Source organism: Rhinopithecus bieti, unplaced genomic scaffold (assembly GCF_001698545.2).
Source record: "Rhinopithecus bieti isolate Rb0 unplaced genomic scaffold, ASM169854v2 scaffold_26298, whole genome shotgun sequence".
Lineage (NCBI taxonomy): Eukaryota > Metazoa > Chordata > Mammalia > Primates > Cercopithecidae > Rhinopithecus > Rhinopithecus bieti.
The window spans coordinates 516024-530152 of record NW_016811735.1 but is presented as its reverse complement, the minus strand read 5'-3'; the positions used below and the strand labels follow the sequence as shown (position 1 = coordinate 530152).

Below are 14129 nucleotides of genomic sequence, written 5' to 3'. Positions count from 1 at the left end.
AAAAAAAAAAAAAAAAAAAAAAAAAAAAGAAAAAATCCCAGACAGTGAAAGAGAAGCCACTCATCTAGAATAACTCTTAACTTGTACCAAATAGGTATCAAGGACAAGAAAAAGGTGGCTTATGTGAGATCACAGTGCACATTAGTGGCAGAGCTTGGTTTAAGCCCAGCTGCTTTGTCTTCTAAACTATGCCATACACTGCCTGCAAATGTGCTTCTGTTTTACATGGTCTTAAGAGCTTTTCCCACTCTTTTTCAACACCATTTCAGTGTGTGCCATAAAGCCATTTTACTTGTGGATTTTACATGGATCACTGTTAGAATGTCATAAAATGATACTATAAAAAATCAACTTTCCTGGCCAGACAGTGGCTCACGTCTGTAATCCCAGCACTTTGGGAGGCCAAGGAGGGTGGATCACCTGAGGCCTGACCAACATGGAGAAACCCCGTGTCTACTAAAAATACAAAAAATTAGCCAGGCGTGGTGGTGCGTGCCTGTAATTGCAGCAACTCAGGAGGCTGAGGTAGGAGAATCACTTGAAACCAGGAGTCAAGGTTGTGGTGAGCTGGGATCGTGCCATTACACTCCAGCCTGGGCAACAAGAGCGAAACTCCATCTCAAAAAAAAAAAAAAGATCAACTTTCCGTAGGGCGTGGTGGCTCATGGGCTCATGCCTGTAATTCCAGCACTTTGGGAGGCTAGGGCAGGCGGATCACGGGGTCAGGAGATCAAGACCAGCCTGAACAATATGGTGAAATCCCGTCTCTACTACAAATACAAAAATTAGCTGGGCATGGTGGCACATGCTTATGATCCCAGCTACTCAGTAGGCTGAGCAGGAGAATTACAGGGACCCGGGAGGCAGAAGTTGCAGTGAGCTGAGATCGCACAACTGTGCTCCAGCGTGGGCTACAGAGGGAGACTCCATCTCAAAAAAAAAAAGCTTTCTTTCCTTCCCCTCACTTTTCAGCAGTGCCAGTTTCATCCTTAGGCCCACTTACCTCATATAGACAAAAGGCCAACCAGGTTTCATATTCATGTATCAACCCCTCCAGTAGGAGAAAAGGCCACTCCAAGGAGCTCTGGTATTTTCCAAAAGCTTTCAGTCAACCTTCCCTTATATCAGCCAAAATCAAGTCCACATGAAGTTTCTAAGCTAGCCCCTATGGTCAAGGAATGCCATTCTATAACACAGGTTCCCTAAAGCAGTAACTAGAGGAAAGAGTTACCCTAATTATTTCAGGCCAATTAAGGCCCATCCTAGAGGTCAGCAAACTCAGAAGCAAAGAAGTAGAGAGAGTTGGATACCTGAATAAAATTGGGAAAAGTACGAAGAGAGGAATGGGTGCTGGATAGGAACCACCAGTTTCTACTACGATAACCTGTTTACTTCATTTTAAGTGGTGATATTTTAAATGTGGGGACATTTTGCCTACTAAGTTTTTTTTCTGTGAGAAACATAGCAGTATCTTGTAACAAAGAAGATATGGTGACACTTTGTCATCAAAAACTACTTTGGGGCTGGGCATGGTGGCTCACGCCTGTAATCCCAGCACTTTGGGAGGCCAAGGCAGGTGGATCACCTGAGGTCAGGAGTTCAAGACCAGCCTGGCCAACATGGTGAAACCCTGCCTCTACTAAAACTACAAAAAATAGCTGGGCGTGGTGGTACATGACTATAATCCCAGCTACTTGGGAGGCTGAGGCAGGAGAATCGCTTGAACCCGGGACGCAGAAGCTGCAGGGAGCCGGAATCGCACCACTGCACTCCAGCCTGGGCGATAGAGCGAGACTCCGTCTCAACAACAACAACAAAAAAACAGAAACAAAACAAAACAAAAAAAACTGTTGGAGATAGGAACTGGCCCAGGGGCTGTATTTCCAGAACATGATTCCCTTTTCCCCCTGCAAACGAGGTAGTCTTTAGCAGTCTAACAAATTGTCTCACATAGGATTATTCCTACTGGTAAGAGATCACAGCTAAGGCTTGGGCACCTTGACCTGCTGTAGAAGCTCAGTTAATGTACTTTTCATCATCTGGGCTGTGGTCTTCCCCTATGAATACTGAAGTAGACCCAGTGACCTAGTGCCCAAGACACAAAATATTCAGCCTCCATAACATTCGTTTAATGACATGATTCTAGCTTTGCCCACTCCCATTAATTTCAAGTGAATACTGGCTAGGCAGTCTACATTGACTTGATTACACTGCCTTTCTTGTCCTGTGTTGTCCTGAGAATCCCGGATTTGAAGCAGCCCATGAATAAGGTTTGAAAAATATTTATCCAACTATGCTGACATATGATGTTCTAGCACTGCATCTGTCATCTATCATCCCCACCTTAATAAATGATAATTACTTGTGCAAACATGATGTATTAATCATTTATTATCTTGGGTGCTTACTTGACAGACACTGCTAGGTGCTTTGCCTATACTGTACTTTGACAGAACCTGGGAAAGAAGAGCCTGGCTCATTATGCCCTGGAGGCAGGAGCAGAGATTTCAGACTGGATTTCTGTGAGCCATTCCACACTTTCCTCTCGGTTAGGGGATGGACAGCATTCCCTCTGATGGACCAGAGGATGGAGGTGGCATCTTTGCAGTGTTTACAGTTCCAAACACCTAGGCTAGGTGTGGTGGCTTACGCCTGTAATCCCAGCACTTTGGGAGGCTGAGGCGGGTGGATCACTTGAAGTCAGGAGTTTGAGACCAGCCTGACCAATATGGCGAAACCCCGTTTCTAAACTAAAAATAAAATACTAGCAGGGCATGGTAGTGCATGCCTGTAGTCCCAGCTACTCGGGAGGCTGAGGTCTGAGAATCACTTGAACCCAGGAGGTAGAGGTTGCAGTGAGCCAAGATCGTGCCACTGCACTCCAGCCTGAGTGACAGAGATTCTGTTTTGAAAAATAAAGTTCCAAACACATAAATGCTCAAACTTTAGGAGGCAGCTCTCTAGGCTGTGGGCTGTCAGCATCCCCTCCTGGATTCCAGGCATTTGGTTATATAGTTCCTTAGCTATAATGCAGAAGATACATTTTTGAACCCATGTGGCACCAAATTCAAATTGTTTTAATGCATGTAACTAGTGACTAAAAACTTAGAATTTCAACACACATCCAAGAGGTGGCACCATAACACAACAGCAGAAAGCCACACAAACTTTGAAACTCGGTTCCTTTTGTAGTCAATAGCACTATTAGGAAATTTGTTCTGCAGTGCCTGACTACCATGCTCACATGCTGTGATCCTTCTCGTCTTCTCAGAGCCATTCCTTAAGCTTAGTCCCCTTGTATCTTAAATTTAGCTCAGGCCAGAGTGGTGTTAACTTGGGGCCAGCTGGGTACATAAGAGTCTCAGCCCATTGCCACGGTGGAATCAGCATGGTCTTGAGTTCCTTCCTTAACTCTGCAGGTTTCAGAAGTCCACGTAGCCAGTGTTTCTGAAAATGGATCTGGGCTGGGCAATTGGCAAGGAGCTAATTTCTAATCAGGATGCCAACTTATTAACTTGAGTGAAGAACACGCCTGCCAAATAGACTATAGTGGGATCTGCTAGTGAGAACATTCTGTCCCTTTGGGAAATCTCTTTAAGAGAATCATCATTTGAAGGCTGCTTGGAGAGCTTGGAATCAGAGCTAGGGAAATTAGGGGCCAAGGTAAGGGAGCTATGACCATCTGTAACTCCCATTTCTGCTGCAGGGATGGACCTATGGTATCAACCAGCCACAGATGATCTTTTGGGACAACACTGGAGATAATGATCCTTCATAGTACAGGAACTCCCTTTTTCTGGGTTGCAGGAAGACCACCTATTTCTACCCACATAGGCATTCCTCAGATAATCCTTATAAGTCAGTTATTAAGGGTTTTTGCATTTTATGATCCTGTCTGCCTCAGGGTCCATCGGTTCCCAAGATAGAGTTTGGGGAGGGAAGAATCCCCAAACTTTGCAGCCACAAGTTACATACTCCCTGGTCATTTCTACAGGAAACTAATCTGTGATGTGTTTTTACTATCACAGTGATGTTCAAACTGTTTCAAAGCCTTAGGTTTCCCCAGAGATGCCTAGGGGGATTGGGGCACTGTGGACAGTAAGAGAGTGAGTCAGGTCAACAGAAATGCTAGCCTTTAGTTCTCTTCTATAGTCATACTGGGCAGCATGTACACATGATAGCTGCTCATACCACATGTGGCTATTGAACACTTGAAATGTGACTAACAGAATTTAAAAGTAAAAGATAAGGCTGGCCATGTTGACTCACACATGTAATCCCAGCACTTTGGGAAGCTGAGGCAGAAGGATAGTTTGCAGCCAGGAGTTTGAGACCAGCCTGGGTGACGTAGTAAGACCCCATTTCTACAAAAAAATTTTTTTAGAATTAGCCAGGCATGGTGGCGTGTGCCTGTAGTCTCAGCTACTTGCGAGGCTGAGGCAGGAGGATCACTTGAGCTCAGGAGTTTTACGCTGTAATGAGCCGTGATTGTGCCACTGCATTCCAGCTTGGGTGACAGGGCAAGACCCTGTCTCAAATAAAAAAAAAAAAGAAAAACAAAAGCATAATAGAAATAAAGGCCATGTTGGAAGCAGTGCAACAGAGAAGAGGCTGAAAACAGTATGGAATTTAGAAGGCAAGATAGAGAAGAGTGAATAAAGAAAGGAAAATAACAGCTATAGAAGTCAGTTAAAAAATTATTATTATTATTATTTATTTATTATTATTTGAGACGAAGTTTCACTCTTGTTGCGCAGGCTGGACACTCTCCGCTCACTACAACCTTCGCCTCCCAGGTTCAAGCAATTCTCCTGCCTCAGCCTGAGCCTGAGTAGCTGGGATTACAGTCCTGAGCCACCATGCCTGGCTAATCTTTTTTTTGTTTTGTTTTGTATTTTTAGTAAAGACGGGGTTTCGCCATGTTGGCCAGACTGGTCTCAAACTCTTGATCTCAGGTGATCCATCTGCCTCGGCCTCCCAAACTGCTGGGATTACAGGCGTGAGCCACCATGTCCGGTCAAAATTATTCATTTTTGTATTGTTTCACTTTTTATATTATTTTGTAAACACACAAGTTGAGGAAATGCGAAAAATACACATACAAACAACAAAGCTCTGGCCATTAGCAATTAGAGCAGCTTTATTTATCTAATTCAGACAAAGAAGCTGGAGATCCTTTAGGGAGTTAAAGGCACTAGCAGTGGAAAAAAACCATGAGATCATCATCACATCATCCCCTGAAGCTGTCTCAGGAGGAGTCACTGAAACCCAGAGAAAATCTAACTGGTAATTAATACATAGGGCTCTCGTGTCCCTGAGGGAAAGGAATGAAAACACCAGCTCAGCCCATACATGGGGCTGTCTGTGCCCTTTAGGGAGAGGAATGAAAACAGCTGAAATCAGCCCATCAGCCCATGAAGACATGGTGAAAGATATGCGAGTTGTCCTTCTTGCACCTCAGCAGCCCACAGATAACTCATTCTTATATATGAACCTGACTGACTGGGTACCCATTATATGCCTAGATCCGTGCTGCATACTTCATGCTCTCTCTTAATCCTGCAATGGGGCAGTTGAATCACATATTAGCTGTTTTTTGTTGTTGTTGTTGTTGTTGTTGTTTGTTTGTTTTTGAGACGGAGTCTCGCTCTGTCACCCAGGCTGGAGTGCAGTGGTGCAATCTCGGCTCACTGCAACCTCCGTCTCCTGGGTTCAAGTGATTTTCCTGCCTCAGCCTCCCGAGTAGCTGGGATTACAGTCATGTACCACCACGCCCAGCTAATTTTTTTTATTTTTAGTAGAGATGGGGTTTTGCCTTGTTGGCCAGGCTGGTCTGGAACTCCTGACCTCAGGTGATCCTTCCACTTCGGCCTCCCAAAGTGCTGGGATTACAGGCATGAGCCACTGTACCTGGCCAGCTGTTCTGACCAAAGACTTGTCTTCTTCATTAACCTACTCCTCCTATTTCATCCTGTAAATCTTTAAATCTGAGGGGTATTATCCACAGCTCATCTCCACTTTTCTAATCTGACAGCACTGATAGTTGAATTCCTCAGAAGCAAGATGTTTCTCTGGCACCCGGAGGCCTCAACAGTGTCACAACAGCTGAAGTGTCACTTCTTCCTCATCCTGGGCACACCGTGATGTAGTGCAGCCCCACTGATTGGGACCCATGCAGCCAGCCTGGCCCAGGGCCGCTCTCTCCCAGAATGTCCACAGGTCAAGGGATCTCTACTTCCATCCTTATTTTCCTCAAAAGCTGGTCCCAGCAGTAATCGACCAGACTTCTAGAAAAGAGGAGATATCTGCTCTCAAGGCTGCTGTGGGCTCCAGTGTTGTAATCTACTACTTGAATCTAGTTGTTTATTTCATTCTATAATAATTTAATATAGCAGATGTCAGGAAAAATCTTTGTTTAGATATTATGTCATCTCTGGATATATCTGAATCCTAAAGGATTAATCTTAATATTAACAATATTCACTTCTGCCAGTGTCAAGAGTATTTTCTGCTGTGGGGCTTAAATCAGTTTTAAAATTTGAGCGTTTTAAAAGCATATCTTTCTGTGTTCATAAATAAACAAAATAAAATTCTTTGAGTACCTTATATAATTTTTCACACAGAATTAACCAAAGCCTTATTTAATATTTCAAAATCCTCATTTATACATATTAAATATGTGTCTGGTTAAAATGCAAGATACTGAAAGAAAAATTCAAATAGGCATTTCAGTAAATAGTTTACATATAATAACTCATTTGTCTGACATTCACAAGTAATGTTTCCAGCTAACTGAAGTCCAGTAATAATAAAGGCCACCTTAAGCTGGGAGTATTTGTTTCCTATATTGCCTAATTAAAAAAAAATCCTTTTCACTGTAGATAATTGTGCTAATTAAAAGAAGTCAACAGTCGATGGCATACATTTCCATACATAGCCAGATCTGTGTTTGGATAGAATGAATCAAATGAAATAGGAGGTCTAGGAAAATTTTTAAGGTATAAAAAATTGTATTTCGGTTTGGCTTGAACTTGTTTAAAAATAGATAATGTTTTTTAAAAAAATTACATTTAGGAAACAAGTGTAGTTCTTTTATGAGAGTTCAAAATTAGTGCTGTCAATAACCTTCAGGGCAAATGATCATTTCCTTCAATTTTAACATTCTAAACTTAAAACTGATATTTCATTACTCTTAATTCTATCATAAAGTCCTGTATTTTTCTTTAGGTGAATAAAATACAAGGGGTAATTACATATTTGTCTGTTGAGCATTATAAGGAAAGTGGCTTTGGGAACAAAAACCATGCTAGAAATCTCCCCAGATGTCTTTTTCCTATGTGGTTTCGGGAACCCCAAAACTATTCTCAGAGCAGTGACTCAAGTTTATTACATTCTGTGTAACCCCAAGTCCACCTAGCACTCAAAAACAAAACACAAACAAAAAACTCTAAGAGTCCCCAGCATCCTGTTCTCAAAAGGACATTAATCTGATGTGTTCAATAATTAATATTTGACATTCTAAATTCACTACCAATTTTCAAATGTCAAATGCTATAATTTTATTTTAATTTATGTATTTATGTTTGAGATGGAGTCTTGCCCTGTCACTGAGGCTGGAGTGCAGTGGCGCAATCTTGGCTCACTGTAACCTCCACCTCCCAGGTTCAAGCGATTCTCTAGCCTCAGCCTCCCTAGTAGCTGGGACTACAGTTGTGCACCACCGTGCCTGGCTAATTTTTGTATTTTTCATAGAGACAGGGTTTTGCCTTGTTGGCTAGGCTGGTCTCGAACTCCTGACCTCAGACGGTCCACCACCTCAGCCTCCCAAAGTTCTGGGATTACTGGCGTGAGCCACTGAGGCTGGCCAAATGCTACTAATTTTAGCTCAACTTTTATGCAAACCATCTTCCACATTTGAAGTGTTTATTTTCTGAATGAGATAATTTGCTTTCCTTTGCTAATTCACATATGAATTAACATAAGGAAACAATCACAGATCCTTAATTCTCAACGTCTCTTGCCCTACCTCATCTTCTGCCCATTACTCTACATCCTTTATGTCAACACTACGCTTTACAATTTACCAAATACTTCCCTCCCGTTGATTCAACAAATGTTTATGCAGCACCTATTATGTCCCACTAGGGGTTTAATGGTTACAACTCGATATTCTCAAGCTCTTCCTTTGGTTATTTATTTTTATAATTCTGTGAGGGTGGCAGGGTGGGTATTGTCACATTTTTACAGCTGAGCCAATAAGCTCAGCGTTTACATGATTTTCTCAAGGTCACATAGGTTTTAAGCACAGAACTGGAAGCTAGGACTCCTTATGCCTAATGTCATACGTTATTATAACAGACTGTCTACTTGAAATTAATTCTGTTTGACACTATTTTAATTCTTTGTTCTCACTCTTAAATTATCTTTAAGCTTTTTTTCATGTCATTTTCTGTCCTATGAAGCAGAAACTGTGCCTTTTATTTCTTCCTGGTTTTAAGCAGATGGGAGGCAGGGGTACAGTCTGATAGTAACTGCTGTTAGAAAACAAAAACCGTAACAGCATAGATGATTCATGCAGCATGCAGAACTCATGTTGAAAGGAGGTTTCTTCCCATTTTTTCAAGCAGGACTGATACTCAGGACACATGCAGCCTAGCTGTGTTGGGTGTTAAAACATTTAAATACTGTTGGAAAACCACATCTCTTCTGAGCTTCCTGAGAAGCACTCCTCCAGCGCTGGCCTTGGACCCATACGTCTCCCTTTGTGTCAACAGCTGGCACAGCACAGAATCCTGCCCTAAAGCTATAGTCAGCTACTGTCCCAACTGCCTGTGCTTTCTCAGGTGATCATTTTATAAATCTTTTTTTTTTTTCTTTTTTTGAGACACAGTTTTGCTCTTGTTGCCCAGGCTGGAGTGCAATGGCATAGTCTCCAGTCACTACAACCTCCACCTGCCAGGTTCAAGCAATTCTCTTACCTCAGCCTCCCAAGTAACTGGGATTACAGGCATCTGCCACCATGCCTGGCTAATTTTTGTATTTTTAGTAGACACAGGAGTTTACCATATTGGCCAGGCTGGTCTCGAACTCCTGACCTGAGGTGATCTGCCCATCTCGGCCTCCCAAAGTGCTGGGATTACAAGCGTGAGCCACCGCGCCCAGCCTATAAATCGTTACTTTTAGAGACAGGGTCTGTCTAGCCCAAACTGGAGTATAGTGGCATGATCCTAGCTCGCTGTAGTCTTGAATTCCTCCTAGACTCAAGGGATCCTCCTGCCTCAGCCTCCTGAGTAGCTAGGACTACAGGCATGCACCACCACAACCAGCTAATTTTAAAATTTTCTGTAGAGACAGGATCTTGCTACATTGCCCAGGCTGGCCTCGAACTCCTGGCTTCAAGTGATCTTCCCACCTCAGCCTCCCAGAGTGCTGGGATAACAGTTTTGAGCCACCATATTCAACCAGGTGATACATATTTTTAATAACACTTCTGCTTTCAGAGAAGATCCTGGGGTATAGTCAGGACATTACTATGTAGGCTAAATATCTGTAGTATCAAATCCTATCTCAAATCCTATCTTTATATAACAGCACTGGCTTCTTGCCTACTGATGTAATTAGGGGGGTACAGGGAAAACCCTTACTGTTAAAATTGTATTTGCATCTTAATGTGAATGCATGACTTATTAGGTCCTTTCCAATAAAATAGTTACCTGAGAGGGTGGCTCTTCAGGAAGGGAGAATAAAAGGGAGAGGTAGATGCAGAGCATGAAGTATCTGGGGAAGTCAACCTCGAGGGCCTAGACTGGGGTGCTGAGAGAAGGCAGTAAAAAACAGGCTTACGAAGATACCCTTTTTTTTTTGAGATGAAGTCTCGCTCTGTTGCCCAGGCTGGAGTGCAGTGGCATGATCTTGGCTCACTTCAACTTCTGCCTCTGGGCTTCAAGCGATTCTCCTGCCTTGGCCTCCCGAGTAGCTGGGATTACAGGCGTGCCACAACACCTGGCTAATTTTTGTATTTTTCGCAGAGACGGAGGTCTCATCATGTTGGTCAGGCTGGTCTCAAACTCCTGACCCCAAGTGATCCGCCCGCCTCAGCTTCCCAAAATGCTGGGATTACAGGTGTGAGCCACCACGCCCGGCTGGAAGGTGCCTTTTAAAATATTGTTTAGTTTTTTTTTTTTTTTGGTCACTCTAATAAAGTCAGGAAGGTGCCTGTTAATTCCTCTGACCTATGTTGAAATTTGCACTCCTAATGTTACTCTCAAACGAAATAAGCCCTTTTCAACAGATATGAAGGACAGCATAAAAAAACCAAAAATCTCATTTCAACATATTAATAAATGGATTAACTGCCAGAACTTGGGAGTGAAGATGCTTAAATTTTAAAATTTTATTTGAATGAAATCATTGTAATAATCATTCAAATGATTTGAAATAGAATGATCTCTGTGAAAGGAAGTTTATAGCATCACTATTTATAGAAGAGAAAGCAGCAGAGGTATGTATCTGGAAGTGAATATAACATTGTAAAATCAGCCCACATTAAATACCAAAAAAGTAAGAACAATCAAAATGCAGCATTACTTACAGGATTAAAAAGAAAAGTGTGAACAGTACAAAGTTAAACTTTTGTATGTGTGAATTTTGACCTGCTATGTTGTTAGCGAAAAGCCTTAGTGTTTGCGTAAAATGATGTGCATGTACCCTGATCCCAACCACCATGAGATCAAGACGCAAACTGACGATTCCTTCTTTATTTTACAGCTTTATTACTAATTTCCCTCTAAAAAGAAACCCAAATAAATGTGACGCTGACTCATCTATAGAGTAAGGAATCACAAAGTACCATAGTACTTTACAAAAGCAAAAGCAAAAAAAAAGCGATTGTTTTACCTTTCAACTGCTGATGTTATATACAATCTATCATAAGCAGCATAGCTGTGCATTCATGAGCTGATTATATCAACCTCTAGAATTTTAGAAATGAGTACATCTAAGCATATGGAACCTCTCTTACCTTACAAAGTAAAAGTAAGCATTTTCTATTTAAAAATTTTTATTTCTGTGTAAAACAAAGAACTCCTAGAGGTCAAATAATATACCAAACTCATAGCACTATTAAGTCATGAAACAAAGAAGATTCTGAGGTAGAAGTCAAGCAATATAACCCACAATTTCAGGTATTCCCAGCAACCATTGCATCTTGCAAGTAAGATCTATTTTTTTTTAAAGTCTCAACTTCCACAAAATCAATAATCCATTCTCTAAAATCAGATATAAAACTATGACCAACAGAAGACACCCAAACTTTTGTCATGGTAACAGAGTAAATGCTTTTACTAAAAGCTGCCAACATTTCTATCAGTAGTAACCATAAGGAGGCCGCTGGTTGTAACCATAATGTCCATATTGCTGGGGATAGTAAGGTTCTTGTCTGTGTTGCGGGTAATTGTTACCCCAGGATCGTCCATGCCACTGATTGGATCGATTGTCACTTGACCACCCCCATCTGTTGTCCCTGCCTCTGAACTGTCTGTTGTCTTGCAACCTACAACAATAAAAACAAAAAAGGTCTTTAAACTTCCCTTGTTAAAAAAACATTATGACAAACCCATAGCAGTGCTTCTGGTTTCTCATTCTAATACACAATAAATAAGACTATAAAACATTTTTCACAATAGAACGTTATAGCACCAGTTATTCAAAACTTTCCTAAGATTGAAATCACTCTTCCAGTGTTATACTAGGTACACTTTACAGAGACATAGGCAGACTATATAACCAATAGAATAGTTCTAAATTAAAGTGAAATCTATTCAGTTGTACAAAAACGATAATTTATTCCTTTGACTATTTTGAATTATTTATTTATTTATTTATTTATTTTTTGAGAGAGTCTCGCCTTCTGTCGCCCAGCTGGAGTGCAGTGGCCGGATCTCTCAGCCTCACTGCAAGCTCGCCTCCCGAGGTTTACGCCTATCTCATGCCTCAGGCTCGCCGAGTAGCTGGGACTACAGGACCCGCCATCCCGTCGCGCCGGCTAGTTTTTTGTATTTTTTAGTTAGGAGACGGGTGTTCACCGTGGTTCGCGCCAGGATAGGTCTCGTGTCCTGACCTCGTGATCCGCCCGTCTCGGCCCTCCCAAAGTTGCTGGAGTTACAGCTGTGGACCACCCCGGCCGCGGTGTGCCCCGGCCATTTTGAATTATTAAGTAAAAATAAACTTACATTGTAAACTTCTTCCTAAAGTAGAAATCAAAACAATATTTTCTTTCTGGAATGAACAAGTTGTGTGAAAACTCTTAGGGTTTTTTTCTTTTTCTTTCGGTCTTTCTGTCTTGTTTTTTGAGACGGCAGTCTCGCTCTGTCGCCCAGGCTGGAGTGCAGTGGCCGGATCTCAGCTCACTGAAAGCTCCTCTCCGGTTTCGCCATCTCCTGCCTCCAGCCCCGAGTAGGTGGGACTACAGGCGCCCGGCCACCTCGCCTGGCTAGTTTTTGTATTTTTTAGTAGAGAACGGGGTTTCCCGTGTTAGCCAGGATGGGTCTCGATCTCCTGAAACCTCGTGAGTCACCCGCCCTCGGCCTCCCAAAGTTCTGGGATTACAGGCTTGAGCCACCGGCCGCCAACTCTCTAGGTTTTAAAGTAGATTTGCACTGAAAATATTAGTCTACAGAAAGAACATCTAAAAACAAGAAAACACACACACTTGAACAGCAAGAAAAAAATATATGGTGCTGAAAAAATATTAAAGCAAGTATCTATCAGAAACGATGTACCAGGTACTGTTATTAGGTACTAGGCATGCCATACTAAAAACAGTGGTCCCTGCCCTCACTGGTCTTCCAGTCTAGCAGATTAAAGTGATCCTCTGCCACATCAACCATCTGCATTTATTCTTTTGAATACACACCGATTGCCTCTGTTTCTTTGGTTCCCACCAGCTCTGCTATTCCATTCCTCAACAATTGGAGGAGACTCAGGAGGGCGTTTCAGGTATTCCTGATACTCCTTGTCATTTTCTGTGAATCTACTAGCAAACATCTCTTCAAAATTTGGAACAGCTTCGGCAGTGTCAGTCATTCTGAAATTCTGTACAATTTTAAAGACATTTCCATTAAAAAAACTTAAAAATTTACACTCTCCAGATAATGAAAAACCAAGAAGTAAGTAATTTTAGGGAGGGTATTCGTGGAAGCCTTTGTGTGCTTTTAGACTTGTCATATTTTAGATATTGAATTCAACATTTCTTTTCTTTTTTTTTTTTTTTTGAGACAGGGTCTCTCACTCTGTCACCCAGGCTGGAGCACAGTGGCACAACCTCGGGTCACTGCAGCCTTGACTTCCCTGGCTCAAACAATCCTCCCACCTCAGCCTCCCAAGTTGCTGGGACTACAGGTGCATGCCACCCATACCCAGCTCATTTTCGTATTTTTTGAAGAGATGGGGTCTCGCCATGTTGCCTAGGCTGGAAGTCTTGGGCTTCAGTGATCCTCCCACCTTGGCCTCCCAAAGTGCTGGGATTACAGGCTTGAGCCACTGTGCCTGGCCCAAATTATTTTTCTTACGTTATTAACTTCCAATAAAAGGTTTTGGACAAAGAGATGTGACAATGGAAGCTACTGTGGTAACTTCTTCATTAGCCTGCCTTTCCTCCAAACATATGCAAATATTTGTAACATTTATACTACCTACTTTCACCCCAACAAAATTAAACCGAAATTATTGTTTGGAGTGCAAGAAACAATATATAGATTTTCTTTGTTTTTTTGTTTCCCCAAGACAGAGTCTTGCTCTGTCGCCCAGAGCTGGAGTGCAATAGCGCAATCTCAGCACAATGCAACCTCTGCCTCCCAGGTTCAAGCAATTCTCCTGCCTCAGCCTCCCAAGTAGCTGGGATTACAGGCATGCGCCACCACACCCAGCTAATTTTGATATTTTTAGTAGAGATGGGGTTTTGTTGACCAGGCTGGTCTTGAACTCCTGACCTCATGATCCACCCGCCTTGGCCTCCCAAAGTGCTGGGATTACAGGTGTGAGCCACTGCGCCCAGGTTTTTGTTTTTTTTTTTTTTTTTTTTTTTAACGGGGCCGGGGCTGGCCCCCGGGGTGGGGGGCGGGGGGGGGGGT

The 14129-nt window shown here is 42.3% G+C and overlaps 1 protein-coding gene across 1 annotated transcript in view; it reads right to left on the bottom strand.

Annotated features, from left to right (window-relative positions):
- Positions 1-10382: 10382 nt before the first annotated feature.
- The window catches only part of RAMAC (RNA guanine-7 methyltransferase activating subunit), a 6170-nt gene continuing 2423 nt past the window's right edge, over positions 10383-14129 (bottom strand). Inside the window, exons 3-4 of the mRNA XM_017894874.1 lie at positions 12914-13092; positions 10383-11551 (exon numbers count right to left, since the gene is read on the bottom strand). Of these exons, the coding sequence (XP_017750363.1) occupies positions 11365-11551; positions 12914-13083 (357 nt within the window). The 5' untranslated portion in view covers positions 13084-13092 and the 3' untranslated portion in view covers positions 10383-11364. The remainder of the gene's footprint in view (positions 11552-12913; positions 13093-14129) is intronic.